The sequence below is a fragment of the Puntigrus tetrazona genome, chromosome 4 (assembly GCF_018831695.1).
Source record: "Puntigrus tetrazona isolate hp1 chromosome 4, ASM1883169v1, whole genome shotgun sequence".
Taxonomy (NCBI): domain Eukaryota; kingdom Metazoa; phylum Chordata; class Actinopteri; order Cypriniformes; family Cyprinidae; genus Puntigrus; species Puntigrus tetrazona.
The window spans coordinates 10,223,296-10,243,949 of NC_056702.1; the positions used below are offsets into that span (position 1 = coordinate 10,223,296).

Below are 20,654 nucleotides of genomic sequence, written 5' to 3' on the forward strand. Positions count from 1 at the left end.
ACATTTAGTGATATCATGGCTCTGTTAAGTTTTCCGGCTTCTCGTTTCAGCTACATTAGACGTTCTTACTGAGGAGAGCTGGTCAAAAGCCTCCCTGAAGCCGATTTTATAGTCAGTGGTGCCGTTCGCTGTGATCTTCTGGACTGCCTCCTTCAGAATCTTCTTGTTGCGGACGTTCGCTTGGACCAGGTTTTCAAAGCAGGCGACCGACTTGGCCGAATTGTTGAACTGAAGCCACATAGAAGCGTTGTGGTTAGTAAAAATCAGTTTAGGACTACGAGCTGCAGCTCGCATGCATGTAAAGACTGTTATGAGATCATTTAGATGCAAGGCTTTGCTCAGGTTCTCTATATAGGCCCCATGGCTTTGTGCCAGCAATACACTTAGAGCACTGCTGGCTAATTTCATTAACATCAAGCTAACGTCACACAGCTGGAGCCGGGCCATAGAATACAAGCGTAAAGCTATTAAAGAAATGGAGGAAGAAAGTTGATTAAAAATATTCAAAACAACTCGCTCACTTAAACGCAGAACACAGAGTTTGTGATTTTTATTCCTGTCAGTAGCCTCGCGAAAGAAAATGAAATAAAGGATGCATTTAATAAACGAACTGCCCAGCGTCTAGAGCAGAGGATGATGGGAAACATCAATAATTCTTTGGCCTGCCGCCTCAGCGGTGCCTAACTGAAACCGCAAAAAAAACAACTATGACGTTATTGATGCTTGGAGTTTCCGTGCTTCTGTTTCCCTCCAATTTTCTATTTCTACTCAGCAGGAATCTAGATTTTTTTGAGGAGCGTCAGACGAGTTCATTATTCAAACACACTCTCAGCGACACACACATGTCCTGTAGACTCACAGAGACGATGTTGACGTAATCGTCGTCGGAGAGAGTCTCAAGCATCTCGCTGACAGAAGTGCGAATGAGCTTCAGTGTCAGGCCTGACACGCTTCCACTCCTACAGGGAATAACATTAGAACATAATCAGAACCACATAACCACTATAGTTTGATACGGTTGCTATTAGATTTATTCATTTTTTTTAAATAAAATAAAAAATTTTTTTAATTAAATTAAAATATAAATAAAATAAAATAAAATTAATTTCTTTCATTCATTCTACTTATTTTGTATATTGTTTTTAGCTTTTTTTAGCTGTCCATAAAATTAAATAAAATTAAAATTTAAATAAAATTAAATTAAAATTTAAATAAAATTAAATTAAAATTTAAATAAAATTAAATTAAAATTTAAATAAAATAAAATTAAATAAAATTAAATTAAATAAAATTAAATAAAATTAAATAAAAATTTTAATTTAATTTAATTTAATTTAATTTAATGGACAGCTAAAAAAAAAGCTAAAAACAATATACAAAATAAGTAGAATGAATGAAAGAATGAATCCAAAAGAGAGACAGCGAAGACAACAATTAAGAGAAAAATAATCAACCAATTCAAAAGTGAAACAATACCATGAGAGCTGATAAAATAAATAAAAGCTGAGGGAAAACAGAACTAAAATCACGCACTAAGTTTGAATGCTGGCAGATAACAAAAAAGGCAAAACAACACAACAGAGAAGACTAAACCCCATTAGGCTTTTAACGTCTCCAGAACTGACATGCTGCATCAGGTTTTTACGGGTTAATAATCACTTTGTGATTCCAATGGGAGGTGTGTGGGCTTTAGTGTTTAGTCATAAAGCTAAACTGCATTGATTGGCTGAAGCTGATCTACACTAATGGGCTCAACGCCCAGACAGCACAACACCATCATCGCTACGGCTGAGCAACAACAGAAACAACTCTTCAGGGCCATATTTTCCAATACAACAAGGCTAATTTCACTTGTAACCAAAAGATAGCCCCTTACGGATGATAAAATACACAACATAATGACACATTCACGTGGTTTTTGATGGATGTCGACTTTTCGGCATGACCGTAATGCGTTTCCTCATTTTAAATGCAAATATTTAATAATGAATAAGGGAGTAATAACAATTTAAGATTTGCTTACAATGTTTGAAATTCGTAAACTGCTTCGTTATTTAAACGCCTGCCAAATATTTCCAATCTAAAAAATCAAAAATTGATTTTTCACGTTTATCGCTCTCACCTCTCGTTGGCGCGCCTTTAATCTCTCTCTCTCTCTAACTGTGATAAACGACTCTAATGCAGAACTACGAGCTCTTTAAGTAGAGAGTGCGGGGTCTGTCACACGCAATGAAGAAATACATCCTGCCCATCAACCGGTGGCTCAAAGCGCACAATCGAAACAGGACTGAGTTGGGAGAAAGACTGCTCGAGCAGCTTGGTGGGTTTGTGTGAACTGTATCAGTGAATCGTAGAGACTTCACTCACGCGTCCACCAGGATCAACATGTCTTTAGGTGAAGCTGCACCTTGAATATACCTGCAAACACACACACACACACACACACACACACAACAGAAAAATAAAGCACTTGTAATCTCTCTCATTAGCAGACAAATGTAAAGTCAAGCAGCACAGGTTCGCTCACCAGGGCCTTCGGCGTACATCATACAGGTCGATCTCGTTTTCCTTGTACTTTCCGTCACCCCACGGGGAAGCTAAAGCAGATGGGAAATTAGGTCTGTTGTGATTATAGGCTTTTGCGTTCATTTCTTAAGCGCAAATGGGCTGCGTGTTCCTGGTTTTTAAACTAAAGAAGAAGAGGAATGTACAAAGTTTGAAAGCAAAACAGGTTTGGTACTTGATATTAATTTAATTCGGAATACCTTTTATATTATTTCGATGCTAAGGAATAAGAGTTGATCAGAGTTACCATTCATCTAAAACTGTGACGTGCATCATTTCAAGTGCTTAAAGTGTACTATTTAAAGCGTCCCTGTTGTGGATTAAGAAATGTTCGTATTTAACAACCTCTCAAAAAACACTTATACTTAGTTGATTTCATCTAAAGCGGTGTTTGTGAGCTTTTAACGCTCCAGAAGCGGGACCTAGTGGCAAAAATTAATTTAGCATTTTCATTCAGACCAAGGCAAAAAGTGGCGATATGCTAATGTTTAATTTGAATTCAGCATGGATTCCTGTTCGTCCCGGTGCTTTACCTGGGAAGTATCTCGCCAGGCCAGTTGCGCTGCCAAACACCTGCCAGAGGAGGGACGGGTCAGCTTCCTTGTTCTTCCTAAAGGTGTCATCCAAACCCGCTGTCCAGTTTAGCTCGTTCAGGATTATAGTGGCTGTTACAGACGCATAAATACACAGGATAAATCCCGGCGTCCCCACAGGTCTTACGGGATTTAATTCAAGCTGACAATGTTTTCTGAGAGCTCCGTTCAAATAAGCACTAAAATGAACCCCCGAATCAGGGATAAATCAATAAACTGGCTCTCAAAACTTCAGATCCCATCGTGTTATGCTAAACTCGAAGCAATAAACCACTGCGGTGGAGGAAACAACAAAGTGAACTATTAGCTAATGCAGTTCTAATGGAATTACTGGGAAAATCTGGCTCTTTTTTTCCCAGAGAACGTCATAAATGGACACAATGGACAAAAAGTGCACTGGCAGAGATATGACATCATTACCCATGATGCCATATGAATCATTCTGCAAAAAAAAAAAAAAAAGTGGATGTTTAGTTTGAGCATTATGATACTAAATTATTATTAGAGTCATTAATCATTAATCGTTAGCCTCTGTCTGATCCCTTGGGATGTCTTTTAATAGCACTCCAGCGTCGCTCAGTTGCTCTTTCTGTTAAGACTCCCCTCACTCTAGGTGTGTGATCAATACAGGCCTTCTCCATCACTCAAAAGAAGACCAGACCCTATCCATCATCATTAAGAGGGTCCATCAGCAGCCCAAAGCTACATCGCATCTTCCTCTATTTCTACCGCTCACTTCCTTCCTGATACAGTCATTCATTAGCTACAGTAAAACAATACGTATGGAACATTTTTTAAGTTATTGGAAAACAAATATGCACGAGTTAATCATAAACAGTTTGTATTTTTAATTACTATATACACAAGCTATCCGCCATTTAAATCGGAGTTTTTGTCCAAACCAATCATTTTAGCAAGCCCCGCCCATGGCGCAATCTCATTGGTCCAAAATCCTGTTCCTCAAAATTGCACGTACAATCTATAACGTCTGACTGGCTTAAACTGTGTAGCATTGCTCCGCATTTTCAGAAAACAGTAAAAGTAAAGTAAAGTAATTGCTAGAAATTCCCATATCATGCACTTTTAGGGCACTTAGTAGGTAGAGGAAAAACACTTTTAATCACATGCACACACACACACACACTCAACAGCAAAGCTTTTTCCTCCTGACCCAGATTTGTAGTTGCCCTGCCAAAGTGACCAATTTTTTAATTTAATCTGATTTGTTAACAATTCATAATTGCTTACATTTAGAATTGTACTTGTCTAATTTTAATTGTGCATGCATTATTATTTTATATAATTTATTGGAATCATTATATTGTTATTGCTATTTAAATATGATGATTGCACAATATTGTAATTATTGCACAATTAACTACCTTTTCTTTACATAGAAAACACGTAAAACACCTAGAAATGACATGTATTACAATTATACGGACAACTCCAAACTAGCCATAAATTCATTAGCATTTTTGTTGGGAAACGCTGGAATTGGCTAAACCGATCAGATCAGTCAATTAGTTAATCAATCTTTGTGTTCATGATCACTGCAGAAAATACAGTGACAAAACCTGTAAGGCAATAATCTTGCTAGAACCAAACTTTCTTATCACTGCAAGCAAGAAACAGCTCTGCAAACACAATAATCTTAGAGTGGCGCCTTGGCAGAGTGAGTGCTAAATGGTAGGATCATGAAAGATTGCAATCATTAAGAGGATATCCCCTCTGCATGCACACACACACACACACACACACACACACACACATGCGTCATCTCTTTACGTTCATACTCTACAATACTAAAAAGTAAAGGCTGTCACATATATCTACACAAGACATAATTTACAGATTGTAAAGGAAGTGCATTAGTAAATGAGAGCTTTTTGCAATCATCTACGGTCATCTAAGTGTGTGCGTGTGTGTTTTCAGACAAATTAGAAGTGGTTTCACACCCCTTCCTGTTGTCCGTCCTGTCATTCTGCAAGGTTAGACACCACACAAATCCTCATTAGCTGACACCCATACAACCGCTCTCTCTCTCTGTCCGTGTTGGTCATATCCATGTTAGTGCAAATAACAAGTTCAAAGTCCAATTACAAAACAGAAACTGGAAGCGTATGACTGTACAGCGGCACTTAGGGTCCGAAATGAACATTCGCCAAGTACCAAAATGTGTGGTAAAAAAAACACACACACACACACACACACAAAAAAACTCGCTTGTTTAAATGAATCAGGGCAAACAGTCAACAGAAAAAACAATCCGAGCACTATAAGCACGGCCGGAGGGATCCATGTGACAGGCACGTCATGGCGCTCACACACACACTCTCTGAACATGTCTGTGTCCATCTTGAGATTGTGATGACAGATGACACACTGCGTTGAGACGAAACGCACAGATTCATATCTTAATAAGACACAAACATACTGACAGCCTGGAGCCCCCCAAAAACACACACACGCATAAGAATACGCAAACACTCGAATAATCGGCCGCGTCATTACATAACGAACTATTGTTAAAGATAGAGAGTTGAGACACGCAGGTTGAACGGAAAACAGAATATTGCTTGAAAGCTTCACCCAGTGGCTGTTGTTGAGCTGCACTAAGCAACGCTGCGGGATCAACAAAATCAGGCGGAAAGCAAAAGGTACTAAGAGTAATCTGAAGTGAGTGAAAGTAGATAAAGAGAGACAGCGGGACAGAGAGAGATGAGTCATATGATAAATGTGGCCGCTTCGGTCCTCATCTAGAACACAAATATCACATCAGAATCATTTGAGTGTGAAACACTCACGCGAACGCAAAACTGAGGAGATACGATTTCTGCCAACACAGAATATGATGCACAGTGTCTTAAGAAAGCGCTATTTGGCCGACTTGACCGACCTGTTACTAAATCACAACCAACATATGAATGTGACAATTAATATAAAGCTATAAGGGACCGATGAGATGCTGGAGGGTGGAGGTGCTGAGCAAAATGTAGCCCAAAATTTTTTATTTGCTAAAAAAAATAACTCTCCGGCCATCCAAGATGTGGATGCTTAACTGAAAAACCCGGAATTTGGAAAAATTAGGCATTAAATCACTTGCTCAACAGTGGATCCTCTGTAGTGAACGGGTGCCATCGAACAGAAAAGCATCACAATAACACCCGCTAAATGTTTTGTGAAGCGAAAAGCTGTGTTTGTAATGAAAAAAATTCCCCATTGCGACATTTTTAACTTCAAACCGAGTCATCATAACGCTTTTTCCGTTAAAAAAGTCACTTTTTTAGTACTGTTCACTGGAGGAAGCGTGGCTGTATTTTCACTAGAAGCTGTGGTTTAAAGCCTTGTATTGTTTTCTTACGAACACGCAGCTTCACTTTCACTCCACAAGATGTGAATGAATCGACTGAATGTGGACTGCTGCCATGTTTTCATCAGCTCTCTGGACTCTCGTTCTGACGGCACCCATCCACTACAGTTCAACAAGGTCAATGCTAAACCTACAAATCTGTTCCGATGAAGAAACAAACACCTACAGTACCTTTTAAAGATTTGCCTTTTATAACCTTTTAAAGCAAGAGACAGAGAGTGAGAGCTATTCCCTTGCTCGAGGATGTTGGGGGTTGTGGGGTCACTCAGGGGCCAGGCGTGCTGCGTTTGAGCTGGGCTGCTCTCTAAATTTAGTCTGCAGTTTTTCCACAAGCCTATGGCTGTCCACACCTGACACCCAGCAAAAAAGCCGAGCTGTCAGAGAAAGATTGATTTCGTAAACTTGTGTTTAAGCTACCATGCAAAAAGAACATAAAAAAGAACATGTGTGAAGATGTGTGTATGTATATGTGTATGTATGTGTGTGTGTGTGTGTGTGTGTGTGTACTCACAGCCCTCATAGATATCGGTGGGAATGTGCACCGCTGATGTACTGTTTGAAACCATGCGATCGAAATAAGGATCCACACTGAATTCGATCTTGCTGCCACTGCCTGCCACATTCTGGAGTGTGTCAGAGTCGTTGTTCTGTTTGTAAAAATGGCAGATTTTGCATGAAACTCTTAAACAACAAAAAAACACACTTGTACAGTTTACAACAAGAAACCTTACCTTTCGCTTGGCCTTGTAGTAGACGGTATCATTCACCTGTTTGACAAAGAATGAAAAAGGCTTTTTTAGTTTTTAGTGCCGCCAAGTGATTAATCGTGATTAACTGTATCCAAAATAAAGGTTTGTGTTTACATAATATGTGTTTATTGTATGTATTTATTATGTATATGTATATATATATATATATATATATATATATATATATATATATATATATATATATATATATATATATATATTTTGATTACCAATACAGGCATTTGAACATATTTAAAAATGATTAGTAGTAGTGGTGGTATTTAGGAAATTCATTACATTGTGTTTATTTAAAAGAAGGTATATGAAAGGCTATTACAATATCATCTTTTTTCAAACATCGATTAATTGGTCATTAACAAACTTTTTTTTTTTTTGGTCAAGGTGTCCATCTATGTAACAGTATAAATAAATCTGAATGTGACTGCGTATTTCCAAGTGGTTTTTTTTTTGCTCTCTGTGAGTGCACCTAATCTTTGTGTGTTCACAACAGAAAATTATACAACTGTTGTACTCTCTTTGCCAGAAGTGATGCATGTTGTTTAGGTGTGTGTGTGTGTGTGTGTGTGTGTGTGTGTGTCTCCTCCCAGGGTTGTTCTCCTCACAGTGTGAGGGCGCTGTCAGTACTAGCATTAGCGGGGCGTTAACAAGCAAGCTCACTATCTGACATACAGTTGCCTTGGAGACATAGGAGTGGATCATCACCGGCTGCCGCCACCTGTCCCACTCTCTTGTTAATCACGCGGCAGACACTCTTTTTAGGTTATAGAGCGCTAAATCGCTGAGACATGCACATTTAGGTCAGCCCTGGATGGGATCAAACTCTTGACCTTTCACAATGCGTCTTCACGATTCCACCTGCATCTCATCAATAACTAAAAAGGAAAAGCCTCTCTTTCTTTCACTACAGTTGTGTCCGTAAGAAAGGCTTGACGAGATCGCCCGTTGTGACAGCTCCAGGCGGGACTGACTTTTGAACATTTAGTCTTATTTACAGCTCACACTCTGAGCAGGAGTGCCACATCTTAACTATGAAAAATAAAAGCAAGCTAAAAGAAAAAATTATCACAGAAGTAACATGTAAATTAGAACAGATTTTTTTTTTTTTTTACAATATTTGTTTAAAACAATATCAGTACAGTATTATCTACATATACTACTATAATATTTATGAATCTTTCAAATTAGGTTTTTATATTTTTATATTTTCAATTTTCATTTTAGATTTAGTTCTAGCAATATTGTTATGTACTTTTATTATTAATTAATATTTTTAAATATCTCAATTTATTTTATTACGGTTATAGTTTTAGCCATTTTTGCATTTTAAATTCACCTTAATTCAGTTAGTTGCAAAAGCCACATTTGTCATTTTTATTTTTTTTTACCTTTTTTTATTTTTAAGCTTATTTCAACTTAATTTAAATCACTAGAAATGAATTTCTTAACAATCATCACAACTTTTATATTTACGTGAACATAATATGAGGTATATCTGTGCTCACTATCACATATCCGCAGGAAATCACCACTGGTTGTGATAATCTGCATCTCTAAAATGTCTCTAAAACTCAGATCAAAGCCAGCGATTAACTTTCTGAGTTAATTTTTTTTTATAGGCATTTTAAATAGACAACCCTAGTCTGATTCAGAAATGAAATATTGCTGCCGAACTGCAATTTTTGATGACTCATTCAAACAATACTTGACTGACAAATCTATAACCAGGCAAGAAGACATCACATCCACTTCTCTGCAAATTAGAATTGATATTTCAATCCGTGGGAACCAGAAATTCATCAATAGGCGGACGTAAGGTCTGAGACCAGGATGCCGACATTTTCTAACCCAGTTGATTATCTCACCCTCTAACTAAGGTGATGACGTCCGTAAATGTGTCCGGTATCTGTTCTCATCCAATAACGGACTGATTGAAAACAAGTCCTGGCAAAAGTACCACGGCCTTACTTCTTACACCTGTGCATGCGTGCGTTTCTAAGCGTTTACGAAATGTGAAGGAGTGAAGCATTACGTCAAGATCATCCTTCCACTGGTGCTCCTTCTGCAGCCTCTCCGCTTCCGTCGCCAGCGCCTACAAACAAAAGGAACGAGGCCAAAGTGTTAATGAACGCATGAGCATTTGCTGCCATCCAAACCGTTTCATTTATTTTTAAAAGCAATTGATTTTAGTGACGTAGGTGCGCTGAACTGATCAAAAGTGACAGCATAGTATTGTTTAAAAATATATATTCGAAATCGCTTTTTAGCTTTCTATGCATTATAAAATCCTGGGGATTCATATAAAAACTGTAAGGGTGAGCCGGGTCAGTTTTGCAATGTCTGGGAGCCTTAAATCAGTCATTTAGGAACTGATCTGTCAACTATTCTGTGAAAGAGTTTTTCTACTCAATCAAGCGCATGAGCATTGAGGTACCGCTATGTATTCAGTGTTGTTATCCACCTAATTTTAATCAAATTTGGGGGGAAAAGTAAAAAAATAGAAAAAGAACAATGAAAACAATGAAAATAATTAGCGCTGATTGCACTGTAATGTATAAAAATCACCATCTTAAACCAGAAAAAAACACTATGTGATAATCTAGGTAAGACAGATGAGCTTCATTGATTTTCTCAGATTTAATAAAAGAGCCTCACAACCAAATGTTAGCATCCAGACACTTTATAACACCAAATAAAAGCATTAACGTAACAGAGCTCCGGTATAATTGGCTAATTTAGTTATCATTCAGCGAACAGTCGGTTTTAATGAAGGAAAATGAAGCTCGTCTTCAAAACTCATGTGCAACGGTTGAAAAGACACATTTTTCTCAGCCTGACCTGCATTCAGCCTTTACTCCAGATTCTCAGCCAGTGAGAAAAACCCTCAGCGACGACAAACTAAATTTAGACTCAGCTCAGGTCCGGTCCAGGTCTCCTCGACTGATTAGGTTAATAACAGTATAATGGCATCATTTTTTAATCTGGTCTGTACTAGAAACTCACTGTATGCCTAATTTCCCTCGGGAGCGTTCCCATCCCATTCCTGTAACTTGTCCCGGAGCCATTTTCTTTATGTATCTTTATTTTTGAAGATTAGGAGTTCGCGAAGTCAAATTAATCTCGGTAACCGGGGGAATAAAAGCGAATTAAGAAATTCTCATTTGATGCCAACTGCTACAGAGATGCGAGGTGGAGAAACTCAGATCAAATAAACGCTTGGTTTCTCATTTCGTGGAAGTTTATGATAAAAAACTGAAGCTTAATTGTGTTTTAGAGTTCGGCGCAGAAGTCGTGGTGCAAAAACGTAAAGGTAAAACATGGTTCAATTCTCATTTCTCAATTTATAGTCCAATTCTCGCTATTAGCAAACCACTAACTACAACTTTTACCTCAAACTCCTACTTTGCTGCTTGTTAGTAGTTAGTAAGCTAGTTGTTAAGTTTAGGTATGGGGTTTAGGGATGCAGAATATGGTCATGCAGAATATGCGTTTCGTAATAAACAGCCGTTAATAATAATAATAGGCATGCTAATAAGCAACCTAACGATGAGAAATGGTCCCTATTGTCACCAAGCCAGCAGAGGGAGCTCTTACCCCTGGGTGATCTGCGATCACTTCCTCTGCTGCTACTTCCTGTTCCAGGACTATAAAAACTGTAGCAAGCCACTCACCTGCAGGTTGCATTGTTTCGCCTGTTCTATTGTTGGTTCTCGAGTTTTCCTTAGTCTTTGTTTTCCTGGTTTTGACCCTGTCTGTTTACTGTTTCTCTGATCGTTTGCCGCCTGACCTGACCTCCGCCTGTCTCTGGATTTTGTTATTGCCTCGCCTCCTATATATCTGTTAGCCCTGTTCGACGCCTGTCTGTTATGACCATGCCTTCGTTTAATAAAAGCCTGCACATGGATCCGCACGCCTCAGACCGTTCCTTCGTGACAGAATGCAACCTCACACCAGGATCCAGCGGCTTTTCACCCGAACCATGGCCAGGTATGCACCTTGCAATGTCTTTGCTAACCCTCAAGCAGGGCACCCGATCACTTGAGGATTATACTCAGGAATTTCTGGACCTGGCTTACTTCTCTGATTTACCGGACTGTTTGCTAATTGAATTTTTTCACGAGGAATAAATCAGCCACTCAAAACACAACTTGTTCAAGAGGGTCCACGTGAATCACTTGCACACTTTATTGAGTTTGGTTTAGTGACTGTGGGGTCAGCTCTCACGTTGGGTATTATGGAGGAAGAAGACACTGCATTTATGCCCAAGATGGCTGCCTTCCCCGAGCCGCTGCCCAAGATGGCCGCCTTCCCCGAGCCGCTGCCCAAGATGGCTGCCTTCCCGAGCCGCTGCCCAAGATGGCCGCCTTCCCGAGCCGCTGCCCAAGATGGCCGCCTTCCCGAGCCGCTGCCCAAGATGGCCGCCTTCCCGAGCCGCTGCCCAAGATGGCCGCCTTCCCGAGCCGCTGCCCAAGATGGCCGCCTTCCCCGAGCCGCTGCCCAAGATGGCCGCCTTCCCCGAGCCGCTGCCCAAGATGGCCGCCGCCTGCCCAGAGCCGCTTCCCAAGATGGCCGCCGCCTGCCCAGAGCCGCTTCCCAAGATGGCCGCCGCCTGCCCAGAGCCGCTTCCCAAGATGGTCGCCGCCTGCCCAGAGCCGCTTCCCAAGATGGTCGCCGCCTGCCCAGAGCCGCTTCCCAAGATGGTCGCCGCCTGCCCAGAGCCGCTTCCCAAGATGGTCGCCGCCTGCCCAGAGCCGCTTCCCAAGATGGATGCCGCCTGCCCAGAGCCGCTTCCCAAGATGGTCGCCGCCTGCCCAGAGCCGCTTCCCAAGATGGTTGCCGCCTGCCCAGAGCCGCTTCCCAAGATGGCTGCCGCCTGCCCAGAGCCGCTTCCCAAGATGGCTGCCGCCTGCCCAGAGCCGCTTCCCAAGATGGCTGCCGCCTGCCCAGAGCCGCTTCCCAAGATGGCTGCCGCCTGCCCAGAGCCGCTTCCCAAGATGGCTGCCGCCTGCCCAGCGCCGCTTCCCAAGATGGCTGCCGCCTGCCCAGCGCCGCTTCCCAAGATGGCTGCCGCCTGCCCAGCGCCGCTTCCCAAGATGGCTGCCGTCTGCCCAGTGCCGGCGCCTCGTGCAGAGCCTCCAGTGCCCGCGCCTCGTGCAGAGCCTCCAGTGCCCGCGCCTCGTGCAGAGCCTCCAGTGCCCGCGCCTCGTGCGCCCCGTCCACTGCCCGCGCCTCGTGCGCCCCGTCCACTGCCCGCGCCTCGTGCGCCCGCCCACTGCCCGCGCTCGCGGCGCCCGTCCACTGCCCGCGCGCCTGCGTGCGCCCGCCCACTGCCCGCGCTGCGCGCCCCGTCCACTGCCCGCGCTGCGTGCGCCGTCCACTGCCCGCGCTGCGTGCGCCCGCCCACTGCCCGCGCCTCGTGCGCCCGTCCACTGCCCGCGCGCCTCGTGCGCCCGTCCACTGCCCGCGCGCTGCAGGCGCCGCCTCAAGATTATCCACCCTCCCACCCTTGCCACACGTCGACGATGGATCCCAGCAGCCCCTGCACTCATCCTCTGTTCTCCACCTGGAGCTCGCCACGGGTCTGCCAGTCTCCATCGCGCCGTGGGTGAAGGATCCTCACTTCATCGTCCCGCCTCCGAGCCCCGGACTCCACCTCGGCTTGTAGACCCGTCGGCTTCCCTTAGGCTCCTAGCTCCTCCGCTCCACCATGCTCCGTCAATCCACCAGCTCCACCAGGCTCCATCGTCTCTCCGGCTACGCGCCTTGGTCGGTCGTCGACCATCCGTCGCCTCAGGATTCCACTCCTCCAGCCGCCTCATCCCTCCATCCTCCGGCTCTGTCAGGCTCCTCCCTTCCCCGGCTCCACCTCAGTCCTCTGTCGCTCTGGCTCCGCAGCGTCCTTCTCGCCCCCCGTCTCGCATCAGTTGCCGAAGCCTGTGGCGTCGCCTAGAGACCTCCAGCGCCTCAACGTCACCTTGGCTCTTCGGCTCTCCACCTCCGCTTCAGTCTCCTCCGCCACCTGCTCCGCCGCCATCGGTCGGCGCCATGGAGTCGATGGCTGTTCCTCTTCCATGGCTCCTCCCTCCGTCGGCTCCACTGTTGACCACCATAGCTGGGCTCTGGATCACCTCCCGCTCCGGACTCCTGTCTTCTCCTGGCTCCTCCCTCCGTCTCTTCCTCCCTGGACTCCGTTTGCTGAGCCCCCTCCGGAACCCCTCCCAAGCTCACAGTGTTTTTGTTTGTTTTATGGAGCGCCAGGAGTCGCTCCTAGGAGGGGGCTATATCACCAAGCCAGCAGAGGGAGCTCTTACCCTGGGTGATCTGCGATCACTTCCTCTGCTGCTACTTCCTGTTCCAGGACTATAAAAACTGTAGCAAGCCACTCACCTGCAGGTTGCATTGTTTCGCCTGTTCTATTGTTGGTTCTCGAGTTTTCCTTAGTCTTTGTTTTCCTGGTTTTGACCCTGTCTGTTTACTGTTTCTCTGATCGTTTGCCGCCTGACCTGACCTCCGCCTGTCTCTGGATTTTGTTATTGCCTCGCCTCCTATATATCTGTTAGCCCTGTTCGACGCCTGTCTGTTATGACCATGCCTTCGTTTAATAAAAGCCTGCACATGGATCCGCACGCCTCAGACCGTTCCTTCGTGACACCTATACTAAAGTGTAAATGAAAAAACAACATAATAGACATTATTACATAGATAATAGAGAGAATACCAACTTAGTGCCAACTTTATAACCATGTTTTAAAATCTTTCTGAATTACCAGAAAATATGACCTTTTTTATAAGTCAAGGCTATTTCAGGTTGAAATTTCATGTGGTACAATTACATTCTATTTATAATATTAAGCATATTTACATTTATTCAGTATTTTGTGGAAACTACAATAAAGCTTACTTTTCAGGATTCTTAGACTGTAAAATAACATTTACATTTATTATATATATATATATATATATATATATATATATATATATATATATATATATATATATATATATATATATATATATATATATAAAAATAAATGTCTATCGAAATATCTCTTGAAATATCTCTAATTACAATTTGCCGTTGTTGTTCCGTTCGCATGGCCTTCGTGGGATCTTTCTGACATGACTTGAAGGCAGCAAATAAAACATGTAAAGCATCCGCTTGATATCAGCACTGCCAGAATAATTGACATCAGAAGAGCATAAATGCCACTAAAGCCTATTAAAGCCGACATGAGCACATCTTGCATAATAGTGAGATGGCTTTAAAGGCTTTTTATGCTGCAGAGACGTAGTGGAATTTCTGTGATGCTAATCCACACAAAAGATCCACTGGAGTCTCCCCATTATAATAAGACTAAAAATACAGTTCTTTTTAATCACTCGGTCCTCCAGGGGAAATGAACAAATACGTGTAATGCATGGCTAGATGATGAAACCTCTCCACCCACTTCAGACATCCCATAATAACAGTGACCCCGGGGTCTATGCACTCTGATGAGCTGTTGCCATAACAACGCTAGCGGCGTGGTCTCAGTCACATTAGGACCGGGGTGTGTGTTTGTCTCACTGTCACACAGTCCCTCTTCCACTTGAGGAAGGCATACTATAGAGCTGTAAGGACCCACTTAAAGGCTTCGGCAAACAAACATATTGATTGATTGATTGATTGACTGATGTATTAATTGATTGATCATTTCATTCATTAGCTTGACTCTCTGGGCTCTTGGCTTCTACAATGTCTGTTTTTGGATTATTTAGTAAACCTAAACTTCCTTCATGCATTAATTTCCTTTGGCTATCTGGATTATACATAAAGGCGTCGCTCCTTTGGATTAGTAGATTTTTTTTAAAATGTACTAAGTCTAACTAAACATTCATTCATTAAATCATTAAGGCTCTCTGAATTATTCGTAACTATATGTTGTCTCTCTTTTGAATTATTTGAATTTTTACATAACTAAACCTGAAGTTCATTCATTCATTCATTTTAGATTATTAGATTTTTTTTAAATCAACTAAACCTAAACTTCATTCATTCTTTCATTCATTTCCTTCCTGGGTTAACCGTAAGTATAAGATGTCCCTCTTTTGGATTATTTGAAATATTATTATTATTATCTTTTTTAATTGTTTTGTACTAAATATTTATGTAAGTGTGCATGTATTCATTTATTTATTTAAAATCTAACCTCATATTTCTTATGTAGACTTTTAAATGACTTTTAAAGTTCTTGCAACTGAACGCCGTTGGGCTATTTCTCCCATCAACAATTATTTTTTACTGAAGAACATAGTTATTAAACCCATGCTCTTGTGTTTCTCTCAATTAAAAAGTTGAAACAATCAACTTTTCCATACATTACTGCATGCCAAAAACAGTAAGACGGCCATTATATATGCATACAAATCATCTCCCAATGCCCGTTTTCTCACTATTTTTGAACCCAAAAGTTATCATTATTATTGATAATAATTACGTTAATTCACCTGAGCACAGCGTAACCTGTATCAGTCATAATGAGGCTAATAAAACAATAATAAGGGAAATCCCAGGAGACTGTGCTGCTAATGTATGCGGAGAAGCACAAGAGATAAAATAAGAGTTAACAGCACTTTTTTAGCACCACACACACACACACACACACACACACACACATTACGCTTTAGTGGCTAATTAGTCGGTCTTGTGCAGCAGGTCTCGGGTACAAACACCTGATGTGCAGAGCATCACGGCACATGCTGAGAACACACACATCTGTGGCTTCCCAAGAACATGCAGCAAAAAACCAAGAAGAATCAACAAAATCTAAAATAATCAGCAAAAGACTAACGCGCACACACACACGATCAAAACTGGGGTTATACACGCCCTCTGGCTAGCATAATTACATGACTAATTACAGCAATAATTAAATAATATATATGTAGATCCTGCTTTGATGAGGGCGTTTTAACATTAAAGAAGAGTAAAACTCTATCCAGACCATGCAGTTCATTCGTTTTCTGTGGATTAAAAGAAAACTAGCAGGCTTACGCGTCTCTGCAACAGCCTGGCATTCACCATTAAACAAGCCACATTTTGTTGGGCCTTGACAAGCTCTTCAAAAGTCAGCCAATTACCCTTTGAATCCTGCCACGGTGTTGAGGGGTGACGGAAGAAATGGCGTGAAATGCTGCAGGGTGGATTTGTCACGTTCCCCTGCCGTTGTGAATGCGTGTCGTTTAGCTCAGACAGTTTAACGGGATCCGACTTCTCTTTTTGTCTCTTTTTTTGTTAATTGTTTTCTTAATTCAACAGCTGCGAAATGGGATGTGCAGTATTGCCTGTATCTGATGCATTAAAAATTTAAAACTAAAAGTAAATGCGTACTCAATAGAACAGTACAAAATCATAATAAAATATTAAACAGCACATTTTTGTTCTCAGGGACACAAAAAACAAACAGTGTAGATAATATGTGACGCCCAATTAATTCAAATAAATAGTCAGCACTGAAACTACAAATATCTGCTTTTCCTTAAATAAATATATCATTTTTATCATACAATCTTAATGCCTTCCCTGCTTGGACCGCAACAAACCACACGACTGCCAGCCAAATCAAAATGAGACGAATAGGGTCAATTTATTCGCTTGTAAATGAAAATCTGAAGCTGAAGCCTTTTTTACCGTTGCTGGAAAACGTCCATATGTTAACCCTTTGAACGTGACTCGACAACATGGAGAGAACGAACCTCACATCAGTTCCCCGGGCTACAAAGGCAAGCACGTGGAACTATGTTTGTGGTAAATGAGTAGTTTTCACACCTCCCAGCACATAGTAAACACAGATTATGAATAAGAAACTGTGATCCCTATGATGCTCATCGTGTTCGGCCTGGCAAAGACTGACGGGAGCCGGAGCCATGTTGGCTCGTGACAGAGTAAACTGTACTGGCTTGCCAGAGTGCAACAGGAGCCATTTTGGCTCAAGGTGGGTAGAGTGTGATGCTTATTGGGGATCCACCACCTGTCACTGTTCCAAGCACAACGTGACGAAACTGGTGTCCAGCCCTACACATACTGAAGAGCAGCCGGAGGCCAAGGGAGCTGGATCCACACCGCCATTATGTGCTTTAAAACAGATGGCTCTACGTATATGTGTGCGGATCAAGTTTCTTGGGTTACCAAGCGTACCCACTGGGATGATAAAACCTGTAAATACCTAGATTTTTAGAACAAAAAAAACCCATCAAAGTACAAGGCAAAAAATAAAAAGTTTCCCTACTGGGATAGTAGAATCTGCAAATATCTGCATTGTTAGAATAGAACAGAACAGAATAGAACAGAACAGAATAGAATACAATAGAATAGAAAATTAAATTAAATTAAAAATTAAAATTAAATTAAATCCTGAAAATGTCTACATTTTAACAAAATTCATATTTCAAATCTTTAAAAAATAAATATATATATATATATATATATATATATATATATATATATAAATTAATTGTGATGGTAGCAATCTTTTATACACATTAGTTTTGAAACCGTGCAATCATGAGATGAATATTGATGCCATTTCAGCATTTTTACCATTGGCTCATTAACTGAAATGTATCATACTAAATGTTGCTGGCAGAAATAAGATGAAAAGAAGATCAAATGGAGAATTTGCTTCTGTGAAAAAGCTCTGTGTGATCTCATGTGTATTCAGAAAAGACGCAAACTTTGCCCCAAGTCGCCTAATTCTGAATTGAAAAGTCAGAGGATTTTAACATGAATTCCACCGAACTACTTCTAAAATCTCCACTGCAGAACTCTGTATGCTCTATATCTGTGTACTACGATATCCACCAGCCTCTCTCCTCTCAGTCTCACTAAATACATCAGTGAATCAACTGTAAGATTAGCCAAGCTCGTAACATCCCATTAAATTTCCCAGTGCAGGGTGTTTAAACAGAAGTGAAAATATCTTCCGGTACAGTCCCACTGTGGGTGGACAGCGCTGTAATTATGCAGCTCGGCATTGCTTGAGATGAAACTTTAAGTACTGCCAGCTCTCACACTAGTGCTTCATTACGTCTCATATTAGCTTGGAAGTTAGCTTAAAGCCTTCCAACATTTGTCGTTCGGAGACAGGCGGGCCAGCAAAGTTTAGCCAAGCACAATGTACAACAGTAATGTGTAAAGTTTTGCAAGTGACCACTGTTCTTTGTAGCTACAGACACAAAGCCTCATGAGAACATGGAGAAAAACAAGGTCTCTTTTACCCTGCTCAGTTAGTTCGGTTATTGGACATGTGGTACCTGTGACAGCCGTTTGTCCTCTGAGCAGCACTGGACGCTTATGGGTATTGTAATCTGACGTCATAACCTTCCTTCGTCCTTCAAGTCCTCACTCTTCCCCATTACAATGAGGGACTAATTCAGTACATTTCCCAAGGTGCAGTTCTCCTTCCTACAATCTAATCAGTCGGTCTAGACGTTCGTAGAAATTGAGTAAGACTACAAGCAGTGTCGGAATGGAAATATAGATTACATTAAAAGCTTCATGATTTGCAAATAAAAAAAATGCAAGGCTATACAATATATGGGATTTGCTTATTTCTATATAATTTAATTACTGGTATATATACTGTATACTGTGTGTGTGTGTAAATATATGCATTATTTATTTTAGTATTATTACTTTTTATATATTTTTTTATTATTCTTTAATTACTTTATGACGTATTTTTTTCTGTTTTTTTAATTTTTGTCATCTTGTACAAATGCAAATCTTTATGTATTTTTTTCCCCACTGTTACAATTATTACAGGATTGGATTGAACAATATTTGTCTGAGATACATTTATTTCAAAATCTGGAATCTGAGGGTGCAAAAAAAAGCACAATACCGCCTTTAAAGTTGTCAAAATTAAGTTCTGATATATTTACAGCAGGAAATTTACTAACTATCTTCACGCAACGTGATCTTTACTTAATATCCTAATGATTTTTGGCATAAAAGAAAAGTCGATAATTTTGGCCCATACAATGTATTTTTGGCTATCGCTACAAATATACCCCAGCAACCGAAGACTGATTTTGTGGTCCAGGGTCACATATACTGAGCATGCAAAAATCGCCTGTAGCCTTTGTATTCCTGTGTCCTTTTTCCCTTCATCAGGAAAAAATAATCATTTATTACTCAACCGAGAAGAAAGAGTAGAAGGTAAATTAAGAAACTGTTATCGGTACATCACTGAAACCCTACAAAACAAGCCAGTACAGTTTACTGACGTTATCCTGAAGCTCGTTGGCCTGATAGGATAAGAGACGAGTGTGGAGAGGAGAGAGAACGACTCCAGCAGATAAGTGCGGTGTGTACAGTACTGGCCCACGAGAGTCTGCAATCTAGTTTCCAGAAGCTCTAATGATATTTAGCTGTCTAAGAATCGGCGCACAGAGCTGCTGTTTTATCTGCCATATCAAAGAGAGAGCAAACAAACACCCTTCCTTTCCATCTGTCCTTTCCCTTTTGATGGATGCGAGTGGCTCGCGCTCTCTTTTTCTGTCCCGCTTTTCATTTTTCTTCCTTTTGATGCAGCATTTAGCAGTTGGGCTCTCAGATCACTGTGAAAGCACCTCTTTCCTTCTATACAGGGAAGCCGATACTCTGAATACATAAACACACTGGATCCGTGCCAAAAGCTTGAGCTGCCCACCAAGACGGAGCTTTTAAGTCATCGTATACACTTTCCTGACATTAAGGAGGTGCTGAGTAAAATACGCTGTTTTTATGTAATGATTAAAGTACAAAGAACTAAAAAGGTTGCAACTCCTGTTATTACGCTTAGTTAAGTGCTGTGGGTTTATCATGGAAAGCGCCAGGCGTTATCTGTGTGCATTTCCTGTCTATATGTGGACTGCTCTAAATGAGTCACCGGGAGATTGCATTTCAGTTTGGTTACGAAAGAAGCAGCGAAGGAGGAAAACTAACTAGGTTTTGGTTAATGCATTTAGTTTCATCTGCAAGAGACACTTTTTATGAATTGGGTACAAAATAGGCTAGCTCTTAAAAATGCATTATACACTGTAGAAAAAAAGTTTACAGGATGTTTTGTGAAACTTGAAACTGATATCATTGTAATTATTTACGAAAGTTTTTCTTTTTATTTTCTCTTCAAAGCAGGTACTTTTAAAAAAAAAAATGCAAACCTCGAAAGAACAAAATAAGTATTTTATTAGGTGTTTATTATCTGTTTACATTCGTTTATATTATATTTTAAATGAGTCAATGTTTTTAACCTCATAACCAAACCTTGAGACATGTCTAAATAAACCAAAATAAAATAAATTATAAAAGTATAAAATAACTAAATAAACAAA

At 41.0% G+C, this 20,654-nt stretch overlaps 1 protein-coding gene across 2 annotated transcripts in view; it reads right to left on the reverse strand.

Moving 5' to 3' along the window:
- Positions 1-20,654, reverse strand: part of cacna2d1a (calcium channel, voltage-dependent, alpha 2/delta subunit 1a) — a 62,354-nt gene that overhangs the window by 21,303 nt on the left and 20,397 nt on the right. For both annotated transcript variants that reach the window (XM_043238014.1, XM_043238013.1), the window contains exons 4-11: positions 9,331-9,390; positions 7,263-7,298; positions 7,043-7,178; positions 3,099-3,230; positions 2,528-2,597; positions 2,368-2,418; positions 860-959; positions 70-228 (exon numbers count right to left, since the gene is read on the reverse strand). In XM_043238014.1, the coding sequence (XP_043093949.1) occupies positions 70-228; positions 860-959; positions 2,368-2,418; positions 2,528-2,597; positions 3,099-3,230; positions 7,043-7,178; positions 7,263-7,298; positions 9,331-9,390 (744 nt within the window). The remainder of the gene's footprint in view (positions 1-69; positions 229-859; positions 960-2,367; positions 2,419-2,527; positions 2,598-3,098; positions 3,231-7,042; positions 7,179-7,262; positions 7,299-9,330; positions 9,391-20,654) is intronic.